Genomic DNA, 23,865 nt, shown 5'->3' on the forward strand with positions numbered 1-23,865 from the left:
AAGATGACATAGGGGAAAATCTTCAAGACCTTAGATTAAGCCACGATTTCTTAGATATGATACCAAAAGTACAATGTATTTTTTAAAAATTGACAAAGTTGATCTCTTTAAAATTGAAAACTTCTGAACTTCAAAAAACATTACTCTGAAATGAAGACAAGCAGTGGATGGGGAGAAAATATCTGCAAAACACGTATCTGGTAAATCTAGAATATAAATAGAATCCTCATACTTCAATAATAAGACAAGCAAGCCCACAAAAAAAAAAAAAGGACAGAAGATTTAAATAGACATTTTACCAAAGAAGATTTATGAATGGTGAAAAAGCCCATGAAAACATGCTCAGCATGGCAGTCATTAGGAAACCACAAAGCAAAACCACAATGAGACACCATTTCACACCTGGTAGGGTGGCTGTAAAAAAATACAAATGATAACAAATGTTGTCAAGGATGTGGAGAAATAAGAACCTTGTACGTTGTTGTAGGGACATAAAATAGTACAGCAACTATGGAAAACAGCTTTGTGGTTTAAACAAAAATTTGTCCTATGGCCCAGCAATTCCACTGTTTAAGGTATCCACCCAAGAGAGATGGAAACATATGTCCAAACAAAGACTTACACATGACTGTTGTTAGCAACATGATTCACAGTAACCCCAAATTGGAAACAATGTCAATGCCCGTCAAGAGCTGAATGTGGTGTTTCCATGCAATGGAAAACTATTTAGCAATGAAAAGGAATGAACCGATTCATTCTATGACTTGGATGAACCTTGGCACATTATGCTAAGTGGAAGATACTATACCCAAGAGACTATATCTTATTTGATTTCATTTATATAAAAAGTTCAGAAAAGGCAAACTTATAGAGACAGAAAGTAGAATAGTAATGCCTAAGACAGTTAGGGGCAGGGAGTAACATTAATGAGCATATGGGATCTCACCAGGGTGAGAAAAATGTTCTAAAACTGATGTATACTGAGGGATGCACGATCTGGCAAATTTTTAAAAAAGCATTGACTTGTATGCTTGGAATGGGTGAATTATATGATATGCAAAGTGTGCCTTGATAAAGTAGCAATTAAATAAAAAAGTAAAATGAGGCCACACAGCTTTGGAAAAAACAACCCACTTTATCTCCCTCCCAGTGAGTATCAGCTCTGGGAGGGCGAGATGTGACAGGCAGGGGAATGAGATCTTATTTAAGGGTGCTAAATCAACATAAAATACAAAGACCTCAGGGAGGCTGGGGCAACATCCTCTTGCCTATTGGGAACACTCAGAAACTGAAGCAAGAAAGTATAGGCAGCAGGAATCAAAAGGGATTAAAAGGGGCGTTGTGTCTTCTTGCCCACGTCATGCAGAAGAGGAGCAGCCCCTCGCCCCATTCCCCACAGAGCCACCCGCCCCCTGATCTGCACAGCTCGCTACTCTGAACATTCGTCTCTTCTCTCTTCTCAGCCCCTACAGAGAATCAGACGTTGGATGCATGTGGCACAAAAGCACATGTCTTTGAAGTGCTGAACTTGTCACATACGATTTACAAGTGTCGAGTGGCATAAGGACAAAATGGTTAAGCATGGGGGGCTTGTTCAGATAAAAGGAAAAATAACCATTTCCTAAGGCAGGAGAAACACAGTCCTTAGTCTAATAACTTCATTTGCAGTTAGAAGCTACTGGGGAAGTGGTGGTGAGGTTAGGCCACCAGCTACAGAAAAACAAGTATTGATAATGAGAGAGACACGTTGTCATAGGAAGAATTCTCTCTGCACAGTGAGTGAATACACGCTTGGATTTTCACCAGGTTGCTTGTTAGGGATTCTTTTTCCTGTTCTGCTTCTCGACCGCGTGCAGTTGTGTGTGGTGTTCCTTAGGGGAGGAAGCTGTGAGCTGGCCCTGGACTGTTCAATCCTGGGGACCTGGACTCTGGCAGACTTTTCCCACTCACTCCAAACTGCATTGAAAATTTAATGTTAAGGAAACCATCAATCAATGGTATAATATAAAGTGGAGGTCTTCCTCCTTGGCTCAAAGCAAGCAGAGCTGGGTGGACTATTCTTCAGCTTGCCCAAGTTTGGCCAAGACAGGAGGCAGCAGAGACTGAGATGAACTGACCAGATGAGTCTTTGGTCTGTAATCAAAGCATGGCCAGGCAAAGCTCTGAGACTTGTGTGTTCTGGTTTCTAGCATCACTGAACCATACTTTAAAAATCTATACAAGCACATGATGATAGACCTGAAGGTCCGGTTATATAGGATGAGTTAATATCCCACAGCAAACAGCTCTAATGATGCAGTGGGACCCAGGTAAGGATCAATCAACCTATACAGATTTTCACTCATGGCACTGACATTTGAGAGCTTGTACATAAATCCAATGACTAATAATAAAATACTACAGGGAGAAGGGTTGGTATAGATATGAGTATCTCCAGGCCCAGTTAGTACATGCTAAGTGTGTAAACTATTCAAGTTTGGGAGAAAGATATTTTGTCACTGATAGTGGCCCTACCTCTGATACAAACCCCAATTACCAAACGCAAAATGGAGTAAAACAATGATGCAGCGGCACTACACTTGGTGTCAAACAGATCTGCCACTAGCTGTGTCTTTGCATAAATGACTTAAAATTTGCTGATACATCACCCTATACCAGGACACTGTGAACAAAGATGGTTCACCACTCCGTGGCTGTACCCCTGTAACCAGAGACTGCTGGGCCTGGGGACCCTGCAGGGGGTTGAAGGAAGCCCAGGACACATCTATTCCTGCTCCAGAGAAGTGTAGAGGGACACAGGAGACAGGGAACAAGCAGCCGTAGGAAGGGGACAGTGCAGGTAGATTTAAACAGGTAGGTGAGAAGGAATTGGCTCTAATGGATACTGACCAATATACTGATGGGTTCCTGGGGGTCATGCCAGGGCAATGGGCCCAGAGGCTGCTAAAGGAAGGTTTCCAAAGCTCCTGCCATTTTCTTCTGGCTCGGACTCTCTCTACATGTAAGGATCATCACTGCCTGCCACATCTTTTTGGAGTGCCTTCCTCTAGGGTTTTACCCATGCTGTTGAGTGGGGCAACATGGTTAGTAAAAGTAACCATTTAAGAAAATGCAATGATTTTGTATGCCATGGATTTTAATAATAGTTCCAGTTCCTGTCCAATAGCCCCAAACGTATGTCCTTGCTCCACGTAAGTCTGGTGGGGCACAGGAATAAAATTCTGCTAAGGCCAATGTGAACATGTTGTGACATACTAGTGACATCTCACATTCCGTTATATCATGTTCCTAGAAAACTAAGTATCTTCTATTTCAAATGTTTTAATTCACTGTTGCTAGTTAATAAGAGAAATTTTAAAGAATTGAAATGCTCCACTCCATCCCCCACCTTTTCCCAACTTCAGCTCAATTGGTTGGGGTTTTTCAAATTCATGGTCACTCTGCAGGTCTTATCCTGACCTTCCATTTGTCTACTCATGTAACAATGTATCAGTAACCAGATAGAGAGACATGAGTGTCAGTCCCAGAGGAGTGGTGGAGAGGACCAGCTCGCTCCAGGGTGTTGAGGGCTCCCACTGAGGAACGGCTTTCGGGTGCTGTGCACACCCAGTGGAACCAAAAAAGGCTGGACAAGATGGAACCCTGAAGGATGAGTAAGGTTCAAAGGCAGACCAGGCAGCACCAGGAGCTTGGAGGAAGCCTGGCTGCACTAAGGATTCCTGTCCTCCTTAATTTTACTAAGTCACAGCCCAAGTCAGCTGGGCTCAGGGAAGGCTCTAGGTCTACTTCTGGGTTCAAAACTTAAATGAGGACTGTAGGATTGTGGTGCTAGCCACGAGTAAAGTCAGATTCCTAAGGACAAGGTGACCCAACTTTCCTTTCCCATAAAACTTTTTCTCTAGGCTCAAAATAGTGTGCGTGCTAGGGGAAGTGGGGTGTGGAATAAGGAGAATCAATTATTGAGTGCCTTTGTGCCAGGTGCTTTACAAATGCTGCCTAGGCAATAGAAATGACCTTGCTATTTAAAACAAACAAAAAATCCCCTTTCAGACTATAAAAGCACAGTCTCTTGATTTAAAAAAATATATAAGATGAAGATCAAAAAATAAAACCATCCATAATCCTATCACTATTCTTAACTATTGTTCTTTTATCTAGGTCTTCATAAGCACATATAAATTGGGATTGTCCTGCATTCACGGCTTTGTTACTTTGCTTTTGTCCCAGTTATGGTGTGAATACTTTAATTGTTATAATGTGAACACTCTATTTTTTTAAGACATTAAGAGACAGTCTAATTATTTTCATAGTGGATTTTCCTATGTGAATAATTTAATTATCCCCCTCCTGTCAGAAACTTATCTCCCATTCTTTTAAATCGCTCTTTGTATACAAAGGTATATAAATGGCCTGCCATTCTATTTTGCCTCACTCTACTAGCAAAGGTCAAGTTTTCATGTTCCATTATACTTTTGTCTGTGGTTGGACCATTCTGCAACTTCAGTAATGTTTTTTAACATTCACAAATGATTGTAAGTCCATGGTCTCCTCTCCTCCCTTAAATTCTTGGGGAGCTCTGAAAGGCAGCTTACTATGCTCCCATTCCGCAGCCCTCAGCCCAAGCTCCCTTTAGAGGGAGAGCAGCCAGACCAAGATCTAGGGTTCTCAGGAAGTCCTGAGATGAGCTGCCTAGGTCAGGCCTAAACCCATTCCCAAAAGTCTCCTCTAAGCTCTGCCTAACCTTGGATCTTTGAACTGGACTGCGGTAGCAAGGTGCCTGGAGTACATGTGTTTGCATCTCAGCGTTAGTCTGGAACACAACTTAAGAAAAACCATGAATTAATAATTCATCAAAGATCCTCTTTTTTCTTTTCATTGTAATTAATGAAAACTACTTTTAATTTACATTACATAGATGTAACATTTCATCTAAAACTTGTTATGAAAACTCCTTAGAACTCTAAAGTATTTTGAACTAATCATGTCCTTAAAAAGGACTTAAGTTGGTTGAATGTATCATTACCCACTACATATTATGTGATAATAATTTTTACCTGTAGTTGAATAAAAAATTCTAACACAAATGCACATTTGCCAAGGGAGAATGGTTTTGGAGGTAGCCCTCCACTGTTTGGGGATCTGTCTGTTCTGCTGTAATGTGATCTCTTCCATAGCAGGAACGGTCTCATTCCTCCGCTACAAGATCAAATCCAGGGTTTGGCACACAACAAGCATTTTAACAGTATTAATTGGGAGGAATCAAAGGAAACTGATACCTTTTTCACTTTAACAGATGAACATTTTAGATGTATTTTTGCAGAAAACTATGATCACCTAAACTATTACGAAAGAAGCATTATTCATACTCAAAATGAATGCCTGAATAAATTTAGTGTGGATTAGATCAGATGACAGGTCACGTTCCCAAATCTGGAAAACAGCAGTACTGTTCTTATGGTTGGGAAATCAGAGAAAGGCCTGTAAGAAACAGTTTCTCTTTTGTTTTTTTTTTAAAACATGGATGCTAATTTGAGGATTTTGGGGGAGGAATTCATGAATGAGGAAAAGGCTCTTCCAGATGACCTAAATTTCTCCAGAGAGATCACACAGCAAAAAATGGCAGGTAACCAAAAATATCAACTAGGCCATACTAGATTTTGTATGTATACGAGAATGGGACAGAAGGAAAATAAAGCCTGGGCATGAACTGTGTGAACTGAATGTTAGACTTCAGGTAGACTTCAGAATGTGAGATCCTATGGGCCAAGGTCTAAAAGGGAAGGTGATTTAAGAGAGTTGAGAAGCCTCAAAATTAAATCCTGACTGATGACATAAGAAAGAAAGGGCAAAGATTTTAAGAATATTTGATATGGCTAAAGAAGGAATTCCTGAATCAAATCAGATTATCAAAGGGAAATGAAGGCATGTAACCAATAATTAATACAGAAGCAAAGATGTGAATAGTAAAAGGCAGTTAAAGCCCAGAATGGAATGAAATGAGGGGAAAGGAGTTTTCCTGTTACGTTCTAAACAAGATGATGAATAGGGCATTCCTGCACAGGATTAAAATCACCTGCAGCTCCTTCAGCTCCATGAGGCAGGAACCACATGGTCTTCACCTCAGTACACCCAGCAGCTAGCACAGGGACTGACTTCCGTAAGATATCCACAAAAATTACTTAAACCCCATTAATAGAAGGATAAGTCAGATTCAACTTCTATTTGTCTTTCTGTGGGGGGGAAAAAAGGATTTTCAGAATGGAAAATGTGGAATGAACACGAGAAACAAATGAAATTACTACACTTGATAACAACCTGAAAAAGAAAAATTTGGAGTTAAACTAAGAAAGTATTTGCTAATAACTCAGAGGGCTTTAAAACTGATACAGATGTCTTAGGAGGTGGTAAATGTCATTATTAAATTTATTAGTAATGAAATTTCCTTCATTCTTTTTCCAGCATTTATAAAACCATTTGGAATTAATATCACTGCGTCAACTTTTTATATCCCATTATATGATTACCATATAAATTGGAAAATAAATTATAAATGCCCTGTTCCTTTTGTTCCTAAAAACTACATAAAATTTCATTAAGCCCTCTTGTTGCTTCAAGCTTTTTAATGTATGTTATGTTTAAAAAAAACAAAATAATTAAAATTATAATGTCTGCCTCTCTTATGCAGCATTCTCACTCAAGGTGCTAATATTTTAAGTAAAACTTATGTTATCCCAATCATTCGTCCGAGATAAAGCAGGCATTTGATTAAAACGGAAACTGATGTTTAGATCACTTACAGAGTCTGTGGAAACAATACACTATTGTTCACCTCCTACTCAATCAGGGCTCGGAGTGTGGTATGTGTGTAGAAGGGAGCATGTAAAATGACACAGTTTGAAAATCACCCGAATGAAGAGCATTTTGGATCTTTGTGGAAAAAAAAGATATCCAAGAAAAAGTACACTATGGAAGGCAGTGTTGAGGACAAGAAAACTTTTATAATTATGAACTTTATTTTTATTTACTATGCCAACATTTTCAGGAAAGAGACTTTACATCCAGTTTTTATAACTCATTTTACAAGCAAATTCTAATATACAGTATTTACTCTGGTTTTTAAAATCAACGGGGAAAACAATCCTGCAGGTATTAAAGACTGTGGTGTTTTTGTTTTTAATTAGTAATGACTTAGAGACTTTAAATTCGTAGGGTATTATTTTGTTATGGTGACACTCTAACGAGGAGAAAGTGGGTAGCTTTTCCCCCAACACAGTTAAAATAGAAGATGTATCTTTAATTCATAGCATAGCTGTAGATCGGCACCCACCATCATAATCATTTATCCAAGTGTATTCTTTCAAATTGCTGCAGCAGAAAAACCGAAGGGAGGTGTGGAAAGAAAATTAGAAAATGTAATTCAAGCATCAGAATTAAGAAAAACAGCAAGGCCATCATCCTCAAGGAAAAACATCAGGTACTGGTATTACAGCTATAATTAATTTTCAGATGTGTGCACAGGCATGCAAACATAACCACCTGAACTAATTTATACACACGAAAACGACTGTGTAAGAGGAAGAGTAAACTGAAACTATGCTGCAGTCTTACTGAACTTCATTGCAAGCCTAGTTGGTGACTCCAAATTACATCATCAGTGCCCCAGAGACCAGGAAACCATCATGACAACTCTGCTCAGAAATGAAAAGTACACTTCTGTGTCTGTAACAACCATCTATGCTACAGGAAGACCAGAAGTGACAGCTATGGGAGGGATCGTGTTCCTTGACACACTGAGTAAAATACTTAAGGGTACCATGAAACATTCAAAGAACTTAGTGCTTTAATGAGTAAAGTGACATGCTGAGGATATAATTCTGTGAAAGGCTGTACTTCAAACAGCAACAATTATAGAGAAATTCATTTCAACAAAGAAAGCCACGCCCAAGAGGCATTTCGATATTTCAGGCACAACTCCAAGCAATTAAGCTCATTTAAAGTGCAAATCTGATACTTTCTCTCATTATTCAGATTTTTACTTGTTAAAATACTTACTAAGTTCCCTAACATCTATATAAATACAATGAACATAGTCTATATGCCTGAAAATATTGCACAAATTAAAATGAGACTCCAAAAGAAAAATGCTAGAGGGTCTCAGTTATTAGAAACATTCTAGATGATATAACTATATAATCCTTTGTTTAATGCCTTAAAATCATCTGCACCTGTGCTGATTAACTCCTTAGGCCAAGCTTTCGCTAAAGAATTTGATGTACATCCATCCCATCAACAGCCGAATGTCTAATTCTACATGATCTATTACTTTTCTCATTCACAAATGTGAAACTTCACCAACCCCCACAAAACTTTTTCTTCAGGATTTACAATTCATATACTGCAGCCATCTTCACCGAAATCACAAGAACTCAGGAAAAAAGTGATCTGCGTTCCCTTAGAGGAGGATTTTGGCACAGAGTTGACTTATAGAAGCACTAAACAGAGATCAAGCCAAATCTGAGAGTGATCCCTGATTATTCAGGTGAGTTAGAGCCTCACCTCATTTCTGACTTAATTACTATGGAGTAGTTTTTAAAGAAATACTCATGCAGTTTTAAAAAGCAAACTGCAGGCAAAACTCGTTTTGTACAAGCATCCTAGATTTTTTTCTCTTAAATATATTATGCTTCATAATTATATTGCTGAGCCAAGACTAAGGCTCAACAAAAGCACAGAGAAGTTGATAAACTGATGGGTTACTATTTCTATAAATTCATCAGGGAGAAAAAAATAGAGCAGGAAAAAGACTGGAATAAACAAATTGCAGGAGTCAACATTTTTATATAACAAAGATATTTCCCTCAGACTAGGGGGTCAAAAATTAAGCAAAAGTTTTGAACTTTTCTCTTAAAGGCCTACTTGTAAATAATATTTTACAAGAGTCTACACCAACTTCTAAATAAACCCAAAACCAATTCATCAATGTTTACTTTAGGAAAATACAGTGTGATAACATCCCATTTGCAATATATGAGATCAATTTTCTTTGTCCTTCAAGATGATACACCACATGTACCCACTTACAGCTGCCAGACATCACTTCTTGTCTCTATGAACAAAGACGAGTTTGCTGAGACGTCTGAGTACTTTACACTAATAATATCTGGACTACGTAAAAATCTTTCTGACTTTTAGAGCTTCTCTGACAAAAGTGCTGTTCAATGAGACTATGGTACTAGATTTGTGTTGCTCACCTGTTACCAAATCCAAGAATGTTTTTTTTTTTTGTATCCAGTGAATGGCAAATTCACTGAATGGTCCTCTGGTAGGTAAGGGAAGACTGCACCAAAATGACAGTGAACAGCTCTTCCTAAATTTCCACTAAAGCACTTGCTGATGTTTTCCTTAAAAGGGGCAATTTCACCAGTGTACATTTTTTAAATGAAATCCCTAGAACTCTGAGTGACTAACTTTTTGGTCATAATCACTTATGATACATTTTTGGTCAACTGATCACAACAAAAACTGACTTTGTAAAAGGCTGTCTGAAAAACATTAATTCTAATTAAAGCAGCAACAGGTGAGCAGCCTAAAGATGACATGATTTGGGAGAACAGAGGGCAAATTTACTGAACCATCTGATGAGTGGCCCGCGGCATGATGGGGTAGTGCATATGGTCCCCTTGGCGGTTCCCCAGCTACCTTCCTAGAACATTAAGATAGCTTTTAACACCTTTTAATAAAACACAATGTCCCCTCTCCAATTCTATTTTTTGTCCCAAATCTACTTCTCAAGAAACTGCCATTCAAACACACTAACATAAAAGGGAAACCTGGAAAACTCAGAAAAACAAAAACTTAAGAATTCCAGCTTTCTTAAGATAGTCTTACTTAAATTTATAATTATTCTCAAAATATTTTAACTGTTTTGCTATAGAAAATAGTTTCAATTCTGTGGGGTATTTATAGCTCATCAAAGGTTTGTGCAAACATTTCAAGTCCATTATTCCAGTCTTCAGATATTAGCAGAAAGTCAATAAATATAAATATCATAATAAAGACTTAATTTAAAATATAAGCTGTGGAACCTTAAAACAGCTATCATGGATCCACATAAGCCTACAGGGCTCAAAACAATTACCAGCCAAACTCTAGCACCAACAACACATGTTACAAAATGAATACATCTTCAGGTACAGGTTTCAAGATGTAACCCAGGCTTTCCAAAATTTATGGAATAGCGAAAACAAATACAAATGGGGTGTGTGTGTGTGTGTGTGCGTGTGCACATGTGCACGCACGAACAAAATGCTAAAGCAACATATAATTGGTTTTCATATCACACGAAACATTTTTAGCCAGGGGAATTTGGTAAATAAATAAATACTGAGACTAACTGGCTGATCCTAGCAAGGAAAAATAAAACTTACATAGACTTCCCATTAAAAGCCTGATCTCTTTTATTCATCACAAAGCTTTTGCATAGACCTTTTGAATACACAAATCACTGGCCAGAATTTTACTCACAGTCTACCATCTTCAATTATCACCGTATCTTTAGTTAAAACAGTGACCATATTCACAGGAGGGACAAGTGAAAAAGAGTGAGGCTCTAAGAACCACATTTAATACAGACCTTAAAAGGACTATATGAACAAAAGCACATTTCTTGCCTGCTAAGTGGAATATTATGAACTTTCTGATGTGCAGAGGGATGGATAACATGATTACAGCCTTCTGCAGGCCTCTGAAATGGGTAAGCAAACTTTTGTGTTTACCTGAGACAAATATGCTCAAATGCTGTGTACTTCAACCAGGATATAAAATGGAAGAGCCAAACTATTAGAAGCTTCCACATTTTAATTTTAAGATTTGCAAGCTTTCAATGGAACCTCCATCATGGTAGCAAACTGCACGTAAAGCTATTACAGAACAGATTGTTTTTTAAAAAAACAAATTGGCAGGTGATGGCTATGCATTTAATGTATCTTTGGTTTAGGAAGACGGGAGTATCGATTAGAGGCCAAACAATCCCCAGAATTCAAATTGCCGTTCAGATTCTGCATGATTTCTTTTCTTCTTGTTAGAGGCCTTGGGATGCTTGTCTTGGCCTGGAAGTTTTGAGGCTCTAGTTGGGAGCTGCTTATTTGTTTTTGTCTGAAAGAGCCAGAAGGGGGGCGGAGCTTAGATGCTTTTGGATTTGGATTACTTGCAAGATTTGTTTGACTAGATGTTGGCTGAAGTTTTGATGAATTCCATGGTGTGATTATTGGTGACTTTTTACAAGTGGGAGTCCTACTTGGAGATGATTCAGAAACTGGAGGAGGTACCAAAGAATTTGAGATGGCTGGCTTACAAAGCGGTAAGGATTTGGGCTGGGATGTGTAGCCCTCCAGTGAAGACTGATTTTTTCCAACTCTCTTAGTCTGCTCTACTGTACTTGACTGGGGAAGCGTCTGAAGGGAAGTAGGTACAAATTGCATGTCACTAATTTGATTATTTGCCGAATGATAAGGCTCTTGAGCATTCGTGGTCATGTTCAAGTTTGCTTCAGAAGGTGTACTCTTAGTAGCCACATCCTCAGCGAATTGTGGGCTTGAAGAAAAAGGCCGGTCTTCCAGACCATAGCTGCTTTCTTGCTGTAAGCTGTGTGTAAAGCTTTCATCCAGATGTGCAACACCCTGCTGTATGCCCTGGACTGTGCATTCACTGTGGGCCTCGATATGTTGCGGCTTTATTAGTTTTCCCTGGGCGTGGTCTGTGGGTCTGGGAAGGCTGCTGGAAGGCTGTAGTACTTGAGGCTATTAAAAATAAAAACAACATTAAGCAACAATTCACTTTACAAATGCCACCCAGAATTTATATAAGTTCCAATTAGGCTGTGTTGATACTTACATTTTAATATGAGAAGTATATGGGTTTTTTAAATAGAAAAATGTACTGTATGGTGACTAACATAATATAATAAAAAATCATTATTAAAATAAATAAATAAATAAATAAATAGAAAAATAAATTGCAATATTCAAGCGAATTCATGAGACACATACAAGAGTGATAATGCAAACAAAAAATGATACAGGCAGTAAACACTAAACAAGATTCTAAACCAAACAGGAAAAGAAAAATCTTAAAGTACTTATTTATTATAGAAAAAAGATTTCCTGCCTTGATTCATTAAGTATTTAAAAATTTATATGTAAGATGGCTTGACAGAGTATCTATAGCACTTTGATTTAATCTTCAGAAGCACAGATAAAAACTATGACCATTCAGAATATTACCCATTTTAAAGACTTTTTTTTTTTTTAAAGGAAAGCTGTATAACACTTTATCACACTTGGCTAGAGAAAGTATTAATTTAAAAGTGTCAAGGTGCTGTACTTCTATCAAGAGTTAAAATTACCAGCAGATAAACAAAGCTTAGATTGATTATATTCTCCGTTGATGTGAAATTCTAATTATTCAAACAAAAACAGGTCAATACATTTAGCTAATACTAACCTACCTTTAACATTCTTGTTGAAAAGTTTCAGAATAAAGTGTTTTCACAGCTTATTTGTTCTGTCTCACTGCCATATGAGGAATCAACTAAGGTTCTGGTAAATGGAAAAGACTTACCCTGCCCAAGAGTGAACATTCATTTAAGATTTAAAATGATCAGTCTTTTGAATAACAACTGAGAGTAAAACGAATTTGAAATTACCTGTAACTTTTTTTTTTTTTAAGATTTTATTTATTTATTTGACAGGCAGAGAGATAGCCAGTGAGAGAGGGAACACAAGCAGGGGAAGTGGGAGAGGAAGAAGCGGGCTCCCATTGGAGGAGCCCAATGTGGGGCTTGATCCCAGGACCCTGAGATCACGCCCTGAGCCAAAGGCAGACGCTTAACAACTGAGCCACCCAGGCGCCCCTGAAATTACCTGTAACTTGGAACTAAAGCTGAAGCCTACAATAGCAAAACTCTTTAGGCCAATTTGCCTCACACACATTTCTCTGGAGCTCACTGTGTGATTATATTCTATATAAATCAGAGTAAACATGCAACTCTTGGGCAGTCAGTAAAGAAATATGAACCTTAAAGTTATCTTTCAATGGCCCAGATTAAAGTTAGAGTATATGGGGCAAAGCCTACTGGTCATATCCTATTACAGGGGAGGTTATTATCAATGTATAAACACACTACACATAATTTTCTATTAAATAATGTGGGCCGAAAATATAAAAAAGTTTGCCAAAGGGCTATGAAACATAAACTTTAAAGGGTCAGCTTTTACTAATAACTTTTTTTTTTTGCTACACTAATCCACAAATAAATCTACACAGTATCTCTAATTTCTCCAACAAAAGGGGCAAATCTATTTATACTGCATCATTCATGTTTTGTCACTTTTTCACCTCCTTCACCAGTATTCGATGATGGCTGCTGGGGCCAGGAGTCAGGCAAATTATGGCAGGGTTAAGATGACTGCGAGCAAAGTTTAATGACTTGTAGTTGGAGGGCAGGCCAGGATGACTACTCAAAATTCATACAGAATATGTTACATTAAACTCTTATTTTAGAATATTTAAAACAAATAAGCCACCTCAGTTTCTGCTTCAAGCTAAATTTACTAAACTTTAAAGTCCAATGGGCATTTTCGCAATAAATCCCCACAGAGATGAATAAACTGTCCTTCAAAGGAAGGTACTAAAATCACCAGGTAATGACAATTAGCTGGGATTCCCTAGAAAAAAATGACAGTTCCAAAGTGATCATACATTTTAGAAAAATTACTAAAAATATACAGCGGGACGATATTAAGCAAAGCAAAATTTACCAAAAGGAAAAAAAAGCAACCAAAGAAGGGAAAGGTGGCAGCAAGAAATGGCTGATTGAAATGGGGATTTCCTTTCCCTTTTCACCTCTTTTCAAAACTTTCAAAAACATCAAAAGATATTCTAATCTTGAGTTAAAAATCACAAAGCAACTTAAGACCTTTGAAAATATGCATAACAATTGAGAAATGACTTTATTGTAATATGCTTATTGCTAGTGAGAAAAAAAGTATAAACATGTGCTATCAGCTCAAAGCATAAAAAGGTATAATTTCCTAATTAAGTAATAAACTTATCATTAAGATAACCAAACCTCCAGAAAAGGGGCACTGTGAACTGTAGATAAATTATCCATTTGTACTGATGATAGTTGTCCCCCCTTATCTGCAGGAATAGGTTCTAAAACCTCCAGTGGATGCCTGAAACCGCAGCTAGTTATGAACCCTATATTTTCTATGTTTTTCCCTAAATGTACATACCTTTGATAAAGTTTAATTTATAAATTGGGCACAATAGGAGATTAACAACAATTACTAATAATAAAAGAGAAAAGTATAACAGTAACTGTAATAAAAGTTATGTGAATGTGGTCTCTCTCAAAATATTTTATTGTACTGTGTTCACCCTTCTTCTTGTGATGTGAGATGATAAAAGGCCTACATAATGAGGTGAAGGGAGGTGAATGATGTAGAAGTTGTGACATAGCATTAAGACTACAATTGATCTTCTGACAATATGTCAGAAGGACAATCATTTGCTTCCAGATGGCAGTCAACAGCAGGTAACCAAAACCATAGAAAGCAAAACGGTGGATAAAGCAGGGGGACTACTGTACTTTTATTACCCAGCTGACTATTACTGCTTATCAGAGAACTAAATGGAAGTACAGCAGGAAGTCGTGCTGCCTGTATTAAATGCAATAAAGCTCCATATCGAATATTAAAGAATTAGGAAATAATCAGGTTTTTAAAAATAACAAAATTTTTAGTTTTCTGAGAGTAGGTTAAACAATATATAAAAAACACCTATCACTTAATTACAGTGAATAAATTAGTGGTTTCTAAGTGCTTTATAAATAATGCAGATTTTATATTTTTATTAAAAGTTATTTTAGTGGTATGATCTAATTTCCCTATCCCCAAATAAATGTCCTGTTTTATTATTTATTTGGAAACTAGTTTGGAAATCAATTCCACCACTGTAAGAAAAAAGTCTCTCGAAGAAGATGAAGAAATGACTACAGGGAGGATCAAGAAAATGACTTTTACAGGCGGATGACTGTGTAGAACTGGTTATCCACGAAGGACTGAATTGTCATTAGCTACCTGCGGGCGAGTTAAACAACAAGCTGCCTCTTCACCTCTAGTAAACAAAGCAAAGATGCGTTCTGATAGTCTGTTGTTTGCAGCACAATTTCCCCCAAATTCTAAGCACGCAACTGTATTAACATAAAGGCAAGATATTAACAATTCTTCCTGCCCACATTCATTACTGATTCTATGCCCTCAGACACCTTTAGAATGAATTCTAAATAAATAAATAAAAAAGATCCCATATTCTCATGGATAATAAGACTAATAGAAGGAACATCAAAGACCATTCATTTTTTTTAAAGGTCTACAATATATTATGTGTTGTACTAGGTATAAAAAAATATGGAGCTGAATACAATGCTGTTCCTATGGAACCTAGAGACCTAGTGAGGGAGATAGGTAAACAAATGACAAGACCATGTCTCAAGCATAACAACATATGAGAACAAAAAGAAAAATTATGCCTGATTGTAGAGGTCATAGAAGGCATCCAAGAATCACAAACATCTGAACTGAGTTTTAGGATGAGTTAAGAATTTGCCAAGTAGACAAGAAGGGAAGAACATTCAGGGGAGAGCACCAGTACATGCTAAGCACAAGGGCAAAAAAAAAATATGGTATGTTCCAGTAACTTCCAACTGTTAGACTAAATTTGGAGATCACAGTGTTGGTGGAAAAGCACAGGCAAGTGCCAGCTCATACCTCCCATCAGGCTAAATGGTTCTGACTTTATGCAGCAGATAATGGCAGATGCTGATAAATTTTAAACAAAGGAATCATAAGATCCAATGTGTATTTTACAATGCTATTTTGGTAGAATTAGTGAGGAATGTACAGGAAGGGTGACTGTAGGCAGAACAGCCCCGCAGTATGTTATTGCTAATAGCCCAGATGATAAATTATAAGGGTCTAAAATTAATATACTGAAAGCAAAACTGGAAAGGATTGAAAGGTTTTTTTTAAAGGTGGTCATCAGGCAAGCAGCTGTTTGGAAGGAATTCAAGATGCGTTACAGGTTTCTTGCTTTGGAGATGCATGATGAGGTCCTAATCTGTATCCACCAGCCCATTCATTTCACAGCGTCAGCAGCCCAAAAGACTCAGAGGACAAAAGGAATCCCACCACCTATTGAGGGGTGGGGCAGACTGCAGGAAATATCCTGTAGTCACAAATAAGTAGAGCTTTAGTACTCCATCCTTGCAACTTTCAGAATGGTTGGTTACTGAAGCTTCAAAATGTGGGCACATCCCCAGGCTTGAAGAGCTAAGCGCTTCTAACTAGACCCAGTAATTCCATGTCTTACTTTAGTTAGATACATAAACCTCAGCACACCATTCTGAGAATTCTCAGAAGCAATGGTTACAGGTGTCAAGGTCAAGAGTGAGAGCGGCACTACTGGATAACTGTGCAGGGGACTGGTAGGATCTTCAGTGATAATCTTAAACATCTATTCTGGGCTGCCTACAAAGATAACCAGAGATACGAGCTCCTTACAGGAATGTGCCATGTTTTATTTGTTGTTGTAGTTGGTATTCCTAGTATTTGGCACATTGTAGGGATCAAATACGTATTTTCTAGATAAACTAATAAATAAATGAAATTAATAAGTAGTATATTCCAAAATTGCTTCTTTGGTAATAAATGACCAAAATAATACTTCCCTATTAGGTCAGTGATAAATAACCAAATAAAAAAAGTAAAAAAAAAAAAAAAAAAAACCTGATGAAAAAGAAATCTTATAACAGAAAAAAAAAGTTTTCTTTAAATAAGTTTGGGGTTAGCATAATGATTAATGTTTAGAAGGGCAGCAGGAAGAATTATAAGTTAACCAGAACACAGCACCTCTCATGACCTACTAGCTAAGCTACAAATATTTTTTATCTGGAGATCGACATTTCTGGATGAAATAAGCTGGGAAAACTATCTTAACAAGCATTCAACTATTTTCCATTTCTAATCCTAATCATTAAATATGATTATACATGTAAAACATGTAGCATAGAACCTCCTAGCACATCAAAAGGGCTCAATAAATGTTACCTATGATTATTAAAATGTGTGAGAATGATGAATTCAAGCCATCGCCCTTTTGTAACTGTGTTTTGAAAAAAGGGGGCAAGTTTTATAGCAGTATCCTAAAGTAGTGGCTATAGAATAAGAGCTTTCCAGGCTTCAAATAAGTATTTCAGTCATGTCAGTTATATCTAAGTGTTTTAAATCCATAGTAGGCATATCTGATATGATATAGAAGTCAAGGTTCCTTAAGTACCTTCCTGAAGATAAAACAGAGCTAGGACATGCAAGGCACTTTAAAGTATAGAAAGAATTTATATATGGCTATATGGAGGAGCTAGTACAACACAATACTGAATCACTTAGCTTTTGGAATCAGACTGACCTGGGTTTGAGTTTTGACTCCATCACTTACTATTGGTGAGTTACTGAGTAAATTATCTTACTCTGAGATGGAATTTCGTAATTTATAAAATGAGGATAATAACAGTATTTACAACTTACTGAATTGTTTTAAATAATAAATGATAACATGCATACCAAACTGCTTAGTATAGTGCCTAACACATTATAAATACTTGAGAAATGCTATATTCTGGGCTCTGAGAGAACAGCATTTCCCTTCTTCCAAGGGTAAAGAGTCAAACACTAAGTTTGCATGTAAGTTTGCATGTGTGATCTCTAATTATCACAAGAGCCTCAGGGGAAAGTACTGTCTCATTTATGTAGAGAGTAAACTGAGTTTAAAAGAAATTAAGTAACATATTGAAATTCACATACTTTAGCAAATGGTAAAGCCAGAATTTGAACTGACAGAGAATTTAAAATGCAGCACTAAAACTTTATTATTCTGTGTTACTTGGGTAATTCCAGTGAGTTCACAGACTTTCAGAATATGTAGTATAGCAGGAGGATTATTTTAAAAAGTTAACAGGCAAATTCAATACCAACATTCAGATACAAACTTCCCGGATAATACCCTATGTCTTTCTCAGCTGATCTATCCTACACAAGATAAGTTTCAGACACCAAACTCAAGCCACACTATGCAGCAGTATTTTGGGAAGAAAAAAAAAAAAAAAAGGTCCAAGTGACCTACTGGAGGAAATACACTGAACGCAAGGAGAGGCAAATTAGCACTCATCACTGAGAAAAACTTCACCTTCACTGTTTCCTACCATTTCAAAGATTTCTAGCATTAGCATAAGAAAAAATACTCATAGCAGTTTCTGTAAACATTTTTTCTAGAGTTACTAAACGATAAGATACCAGTTAGAAATGTCAAATCCCGACTGAGAAAAATATGTCTAAGTGTGTAAGGTAGAAAGCAGGAAATGTTCTAAAGCATAATAATGCTACTGCGTAGCAGACAGGAATTACTTAAAATTATTTTCTTGGTACATAGAAGTTTATTATTATTATTATTATTATTATTATTATTATTATTATTAAATACATTTTAAAGGCTAAAAAGGAGATGGAAATGGAGCCATCTGTAACATGCCTGTATTGTCATGCAGGCTCTGACATGCATCATGCAAACCGGGAAAAAAAAACAAAAACAGAAAGTGACTATGAGGAAGGTGGTAGGAAAAAATCTGAAATTGTACTGTACCACGCTTTGTCAGAGAAGTAATGGACTAACTTCTCAACTCCTTGCCAATGGCATAATGGGAGAGCAGAGACAAGAAAAAGACAGGACAATGGTGTCAGAGACCACACACAACACCAAGGAACTGCCATGACTGGGTATAGCAGCCAACAGTATTTGCTTAGCTTTTGTTGTGTTTTTCCAGGCAGTATTATTTTATTTAGTATATTTATGTAAAATGAAAACATTTTAAATAAATTTATACTTTCTTGCTAAAGAGGTTTGCAAGTTAATATAAATATTCATAACCACAGAACAGTATATGTAAAACTACTCACACTTAAAAGGAATCACTTGAAGAATCTTACCAAATAAAATATTGAAAGGGTTTTGACACAATTTAATATTCATACTCCAAAGATCTAAAAAGGTTTAGCCACATGTAATCCCTTACGGAGCAAGTAGAAATTATTTCTTTAATAATTTCAGAAAGCCTTGCACATTATAAACTAAATACAATTCAATATTAGTTTACTTTTATTACTATTGCTGCATTGAAGACCAATTAAAGTATAATCTGATCTTCACGTATGTCTGTCTTAAACATGATGTCCTAATTTATAAGGGAAGCTCCACACATCACTAGAAAGATGGAAGACATGACTGGATCGCGAGTATAACTAGATGCAAAGAATTTTGCTCTGTAATTTACATGAACCCAATTACAACTTCCAAAGTTTTCTAGGAACTAGGAATGCTCTTATTCCTCTAGATCTCAGAATGATGCCTCTAGATCTTAGAGAATTTAGAGAAGATAACTGATTGATAAAGAGAAATTACATATAAACAAATTCTGAGATAAGGAGTTCAACAGCTTTTCTAAGTTGATCAGTTAACTTCCTTAAAAACTATCAAACTGATTAATATTGACTTAAGTAATAAGCATTTACAACTGAGGCACAATCAGTGTGAGATGCTTATGTTCATGAGTCTTTATCTCTAAGACACAGAACTCATTAGCATTTAACCTCTGGGATTCAGAGTAGTTCAGAAAACAAAACTAAACATCATAATAGTACCATTCCATTGCTGTGACCAATATGCATGGTATATTTATCCAGAGTACGATACTGCAGGCATTACGGTACAACAAATACGGCTAACAATTTTTCAATCTACAGAGCAGGTTGTTATAAAAGTCTTATGCAGAAAACATCAATTGCTGTGTTTCTCATAATTACAAAGTGCCCAGAGAAACTAGTTTATGGGGCAGCCCCCTGGACCATGAGTTTAATGCACATTTCCAGTCAATTAACCAATGACTAACATAAACAGCACTTGAAATTAGCTACAAAAATGGACAGAGTGTCATATTCTATATTATTTGTTCAGTTTTTACTGAGTTACCCTAGTTTCCATTTCACTGAAAATATTTTATTTTTATGAAAAGTCACTCCCAGAGCTAATTTCTCATTAAAGCACTGAAGCTAATGCTACCCTTACATACAAAATTGATTACAGTCACATGGTAGAGCCAATCAGCTTGAGCCACATTAATGTACACCTTATGAACATGTTTGGCAGCTCAACAATACACATCAAGTGTTTTTAGAAAGTGCACAACCCTCTGATTAAGCAACATCCTTCCAGTAATCTATCTAAGAGAGACGGTGAAACTGATATATACACAAGGATAAATGGCATTGCAAGGATATCTCTATTTAATAGGGAAAAATGGAAACATCAATGCCCAACAACAGGAAAAGATTAATTATAGTACAGCCACACGATAATGTATTATCATGTACCCATTAAAATGGTGCTTTTAAGAAATATTTACTATATTGAAAATGTTGATATAATGATACTATGTGAAAAAAGTAAAACAAAAAATTAAGAAAATATGAGAGTATTATATGTTCTAAGAGAAAGTACTATTTCATTCAACTTTTATCTGAATTTTAAACACACTCACATGTTTGTTGGGCTGTTAAGTACATAGTTTCATTTAGTAAATACACACTGGGCTGTGATATAAAATGAATTTTAAGTGTCATTTGTCAAAAAGGTTTGTGAAACATCCCCTGAGGGTTATAAGAGAAGGAGGAGGATATAAGACAATGTAATCATCATCCTTAATGTAATTCTGGGTGGAATAGTTATTTATTATAATATAAATTTAGAAATCAGGCAATGCTAATGCTATATCAAGAAACTGCTGAGCTATTAAGACATAGGTAGGTGCACTTATATTATTTTTGTTGTTTAAAAACAATTTTGTCTCACCTAAGTTACTGCACATTAAAGGTAAAGGTTGGTAAGATTTCTAAATTCTTCCAATCAAGGTGTTAAAGAGCAAATTTAAAAGTCTTTTTAGGCATGACAAGAAATAGGTATTACTTCAAAATACACTTTTTGAAAAGTCAAGTCCTCCTAAAAGTATATGCTCTGACAAGAAGTGCGACTTGAGATTACCATTAGGGCTTTTTACTTGCCAAAAGCAATTACCTTTATTAAATTTTCCTACTATGAGGTAGGTTATTTATCATTCCTAATTTTATACATTGGAAATCAAAAAGACTAAACTAATGTTAGTTAAGTCAATTTAGACAAAAGCTGAAGTCAGGACAACAAGAAGACCCCTTCTATGTCCAAAGGTAGGTATTTTCTACTAGCCCAGAGAAAAATTTAATTTGAAACTGGAAGACAAGCAAGTTGAGACTAGTAATATACTCAAGAAAAGAAATGGAAGTCACAATTTCCTGACAAAGAGAAAAATATGTAAAGACCAGGATTTTCCTTTTCTCTCCATTCTTCTAGAGATATTCTTAAATTCAGCAAGAACATCCTTGGCCAATGCAGCTTTCCTAAGTGACCAAAGCTAAGCATTCCCTGTAAACATTAATTATTTCACTCTTCACATATCCAGAACAGGCTATCTCATAATGCTGGAAGGTCTACCATTCCTATAAACTAAAAACAAAAACAAAACCAGATTGTCCTTACTGAAGCCTGCCTGACTTTTGCATTTAGAAGAAAAGTCAGTTCACTTATGTTGATGTTCAAGAGGGCCTCGAAAAGAATTTATTAATGAAACAGATTATAATAAAGAAGAACTCTCTCAACTATCTACCATCACTTACAGAATTAACCTCTCCAAAAATCAGCCCTAGGAATCACATACTAACTAAACATGGAGACAAATATTATTTTACTAAATATAAGTTCAGTGTAGGAAGGGGGAGATCTATTCCAAACCCTATGAAAACCACTGGACTCCATACCTTTCTTTTCTATATATTTTTAAAAGATTTTATTTATTTATTTGAGAGACAGAGCACGTGCATACATGAGCAAGGGGAGGGGCAGAGGGAGAGGGAGAAGCAGACTCCCCACTGAGCAGGGAGCTTGATGTAGAATTCGATCCCGGGGTCCCAGGATCATGACCTGAGCTGAAAGCAGATGCTAAACTGACTGAGCCACCCAGGTGCCCCCTTTCTATATTTTAGAAAAATTAAAAATATTCTTTAAAAAATTAAATTTCTGTATTTTAGATAATTTACATATAATTCTGTATTTTATATTCTATAAAAATTCTATATTTTAGAGAAATTTAAAATATCCTTTAAAAAATTAAAATAATAATAATTTTATTAGTAAACTGCTTTGGCTGTTCTCAGGGTAAATCCAAAGTAGTATAGTAGTTCAGAACATGTTTTTCCTCTAAAGGAACCTTCCCTACTCAATAAGAGGTATCAAAAAGCCATTAATAAGCCATCTAATTATCACTTTCCACAAACAGGGTCCTACAAGTCTCAATCATCAAGTTCCAGGGCCAGTTCTCTTAGCTATGTAAGCTGTCTAGAACCTACTCAAGAAAAGACTCCAATATGTATTATCTTCTGATAGGTGGCTAACACATCTATACTCTAGAGAACAAAAACTTTCTCCTTACTAATTTAAAGATGAGGAGAAGGAAGTTTGATCTACAAAAGCCAGAAAGATCTTGATAGTGTTGCAAGACAGTGCTTCTTCACAGTTGGGAAATGGAAAAGGCAGCTCTAACCCAAGAGGAAAGAAGGGAGAAACATTTAAAAATGGAGGGCCAATGACTCAAGGGAGGGACAAGAAAAGTCTAAAGCTTTGCAAATAAGAAACTAGTGAAATGAGTGTTTCTAAGAAACATGTTTTAAAAATAAACATAGGGGCGCCTGGGTGGCACAGCGGTTAAGCGTCTGCCTTCAGCTCAGGGCGTGATCCCGGCGTTGTGGGATCGAGCCCCACATCAGGCTCCTCCGCTATGAGCCTGCTTCTTCCTCTCCCACTCCCCCTGCTTGTGTTCCCTCTCTCGCTGGCTGTCTCTATCTCTGTCAAATAAATAAATAAAATCTTTTTTAAAAAAATAAATAAATAAAAATAAACATAAATCTTTGTTTTCAATATGACATAATTAACCTTAAACTTCAATTCCACATTATAGCTAGCTGAAGGGAAGGAAAACGAGGGAGAAGAACGGTAGGGTAAGAGGATAGGAACTAAAAGGGAGCTATAGTAAATTCAAGGAAGGGATGTTAATCTGAGGTGAACCTGTCAAACCATGCAATTTACTAGCTACAAGCCTAAAAATATATTATTACGTTATAGCTGCCCTTTGAAAGTCGGATTAGTTCACTAGCGTTTTAAAGTAATTTCTTATGTGCTACGAATACTTAAATAGAGAAAGGAAAGAGAAGTACTTGAAGACAAGAGAAGTAAAAAGGAGGCCTACAGAAGTGGTAGGGGATGGAAAAGGAAGAAGAGGAGAAGGAAGAATCCCTCTTCTCATTGCTTCCACTAAAGAAATTAACTTGCTACTAAATAATTTGACATAAACACCTATACAAACTTTCTATTCCATTTTCTTTTAAACAAAAAACACACAAGGGAAGCAGAGGCATAATAGCTAAAAAAATAAATAAATAAACCTCAAACCTTGTCTCAAATTCATACTGATACCTCATAATTTTGCTTCATTCAATAAATGAATTTTTATTTGAATAAATCACATTTCTTAATTTTAACTGCTTAAAACTTTGGGACCTTTGATACTTCACATGGATAAAGATAATTTATGAAAAAATTGATCTGAATCAA

The 23,865-nt window shown here is 36.4% G+C and overlaps 1 protein-coding gene across 7 annotated transcripts in view; it reads right to left on the reverse strand.

The window, feature by feature from the left end:
- Positions 1–6,994: 6,994 nt before the first annotated feature.
- CCSER2 (coiled-coil serine rich protein 2) overlaps positions 6,995–23,865 on the reverse strand; it is a 185,489-nt gene continuing 168,618 nt past the window's right edge. For all 7 annotated transcript variants that reach the window (XM_026504584.4, XM_057308887.1, XM_057308886.1 and 4 more), the window contains one exon: positions 6,995–11,798. In XM_026504584.4, coding sequence (XP_026360369.1) covers positions 10,977–11,798 — 822 coding nt within the window. In that variant the 3' untranslated portion in view covers positions 6,995–10,976. The remainder of the gene's footprint in view (positions 11,799–23,865) is intronic.

This window comes from Ursus arctos, unplaced genomic scaffold (assembly GCF_023065955.2).
Source record: "Ursus arctos isolate Adak ecotype North America unplaced genomic scaffold, UrsArc2.0 scaffold_7, whole genome shotgun sequence".
Classification (NCBI taxonomy): Eukaryota; Metazoa; Chordata; class Mammalia; order Carnivora; family Ursidae; genus Ursus; species Ursus arctos.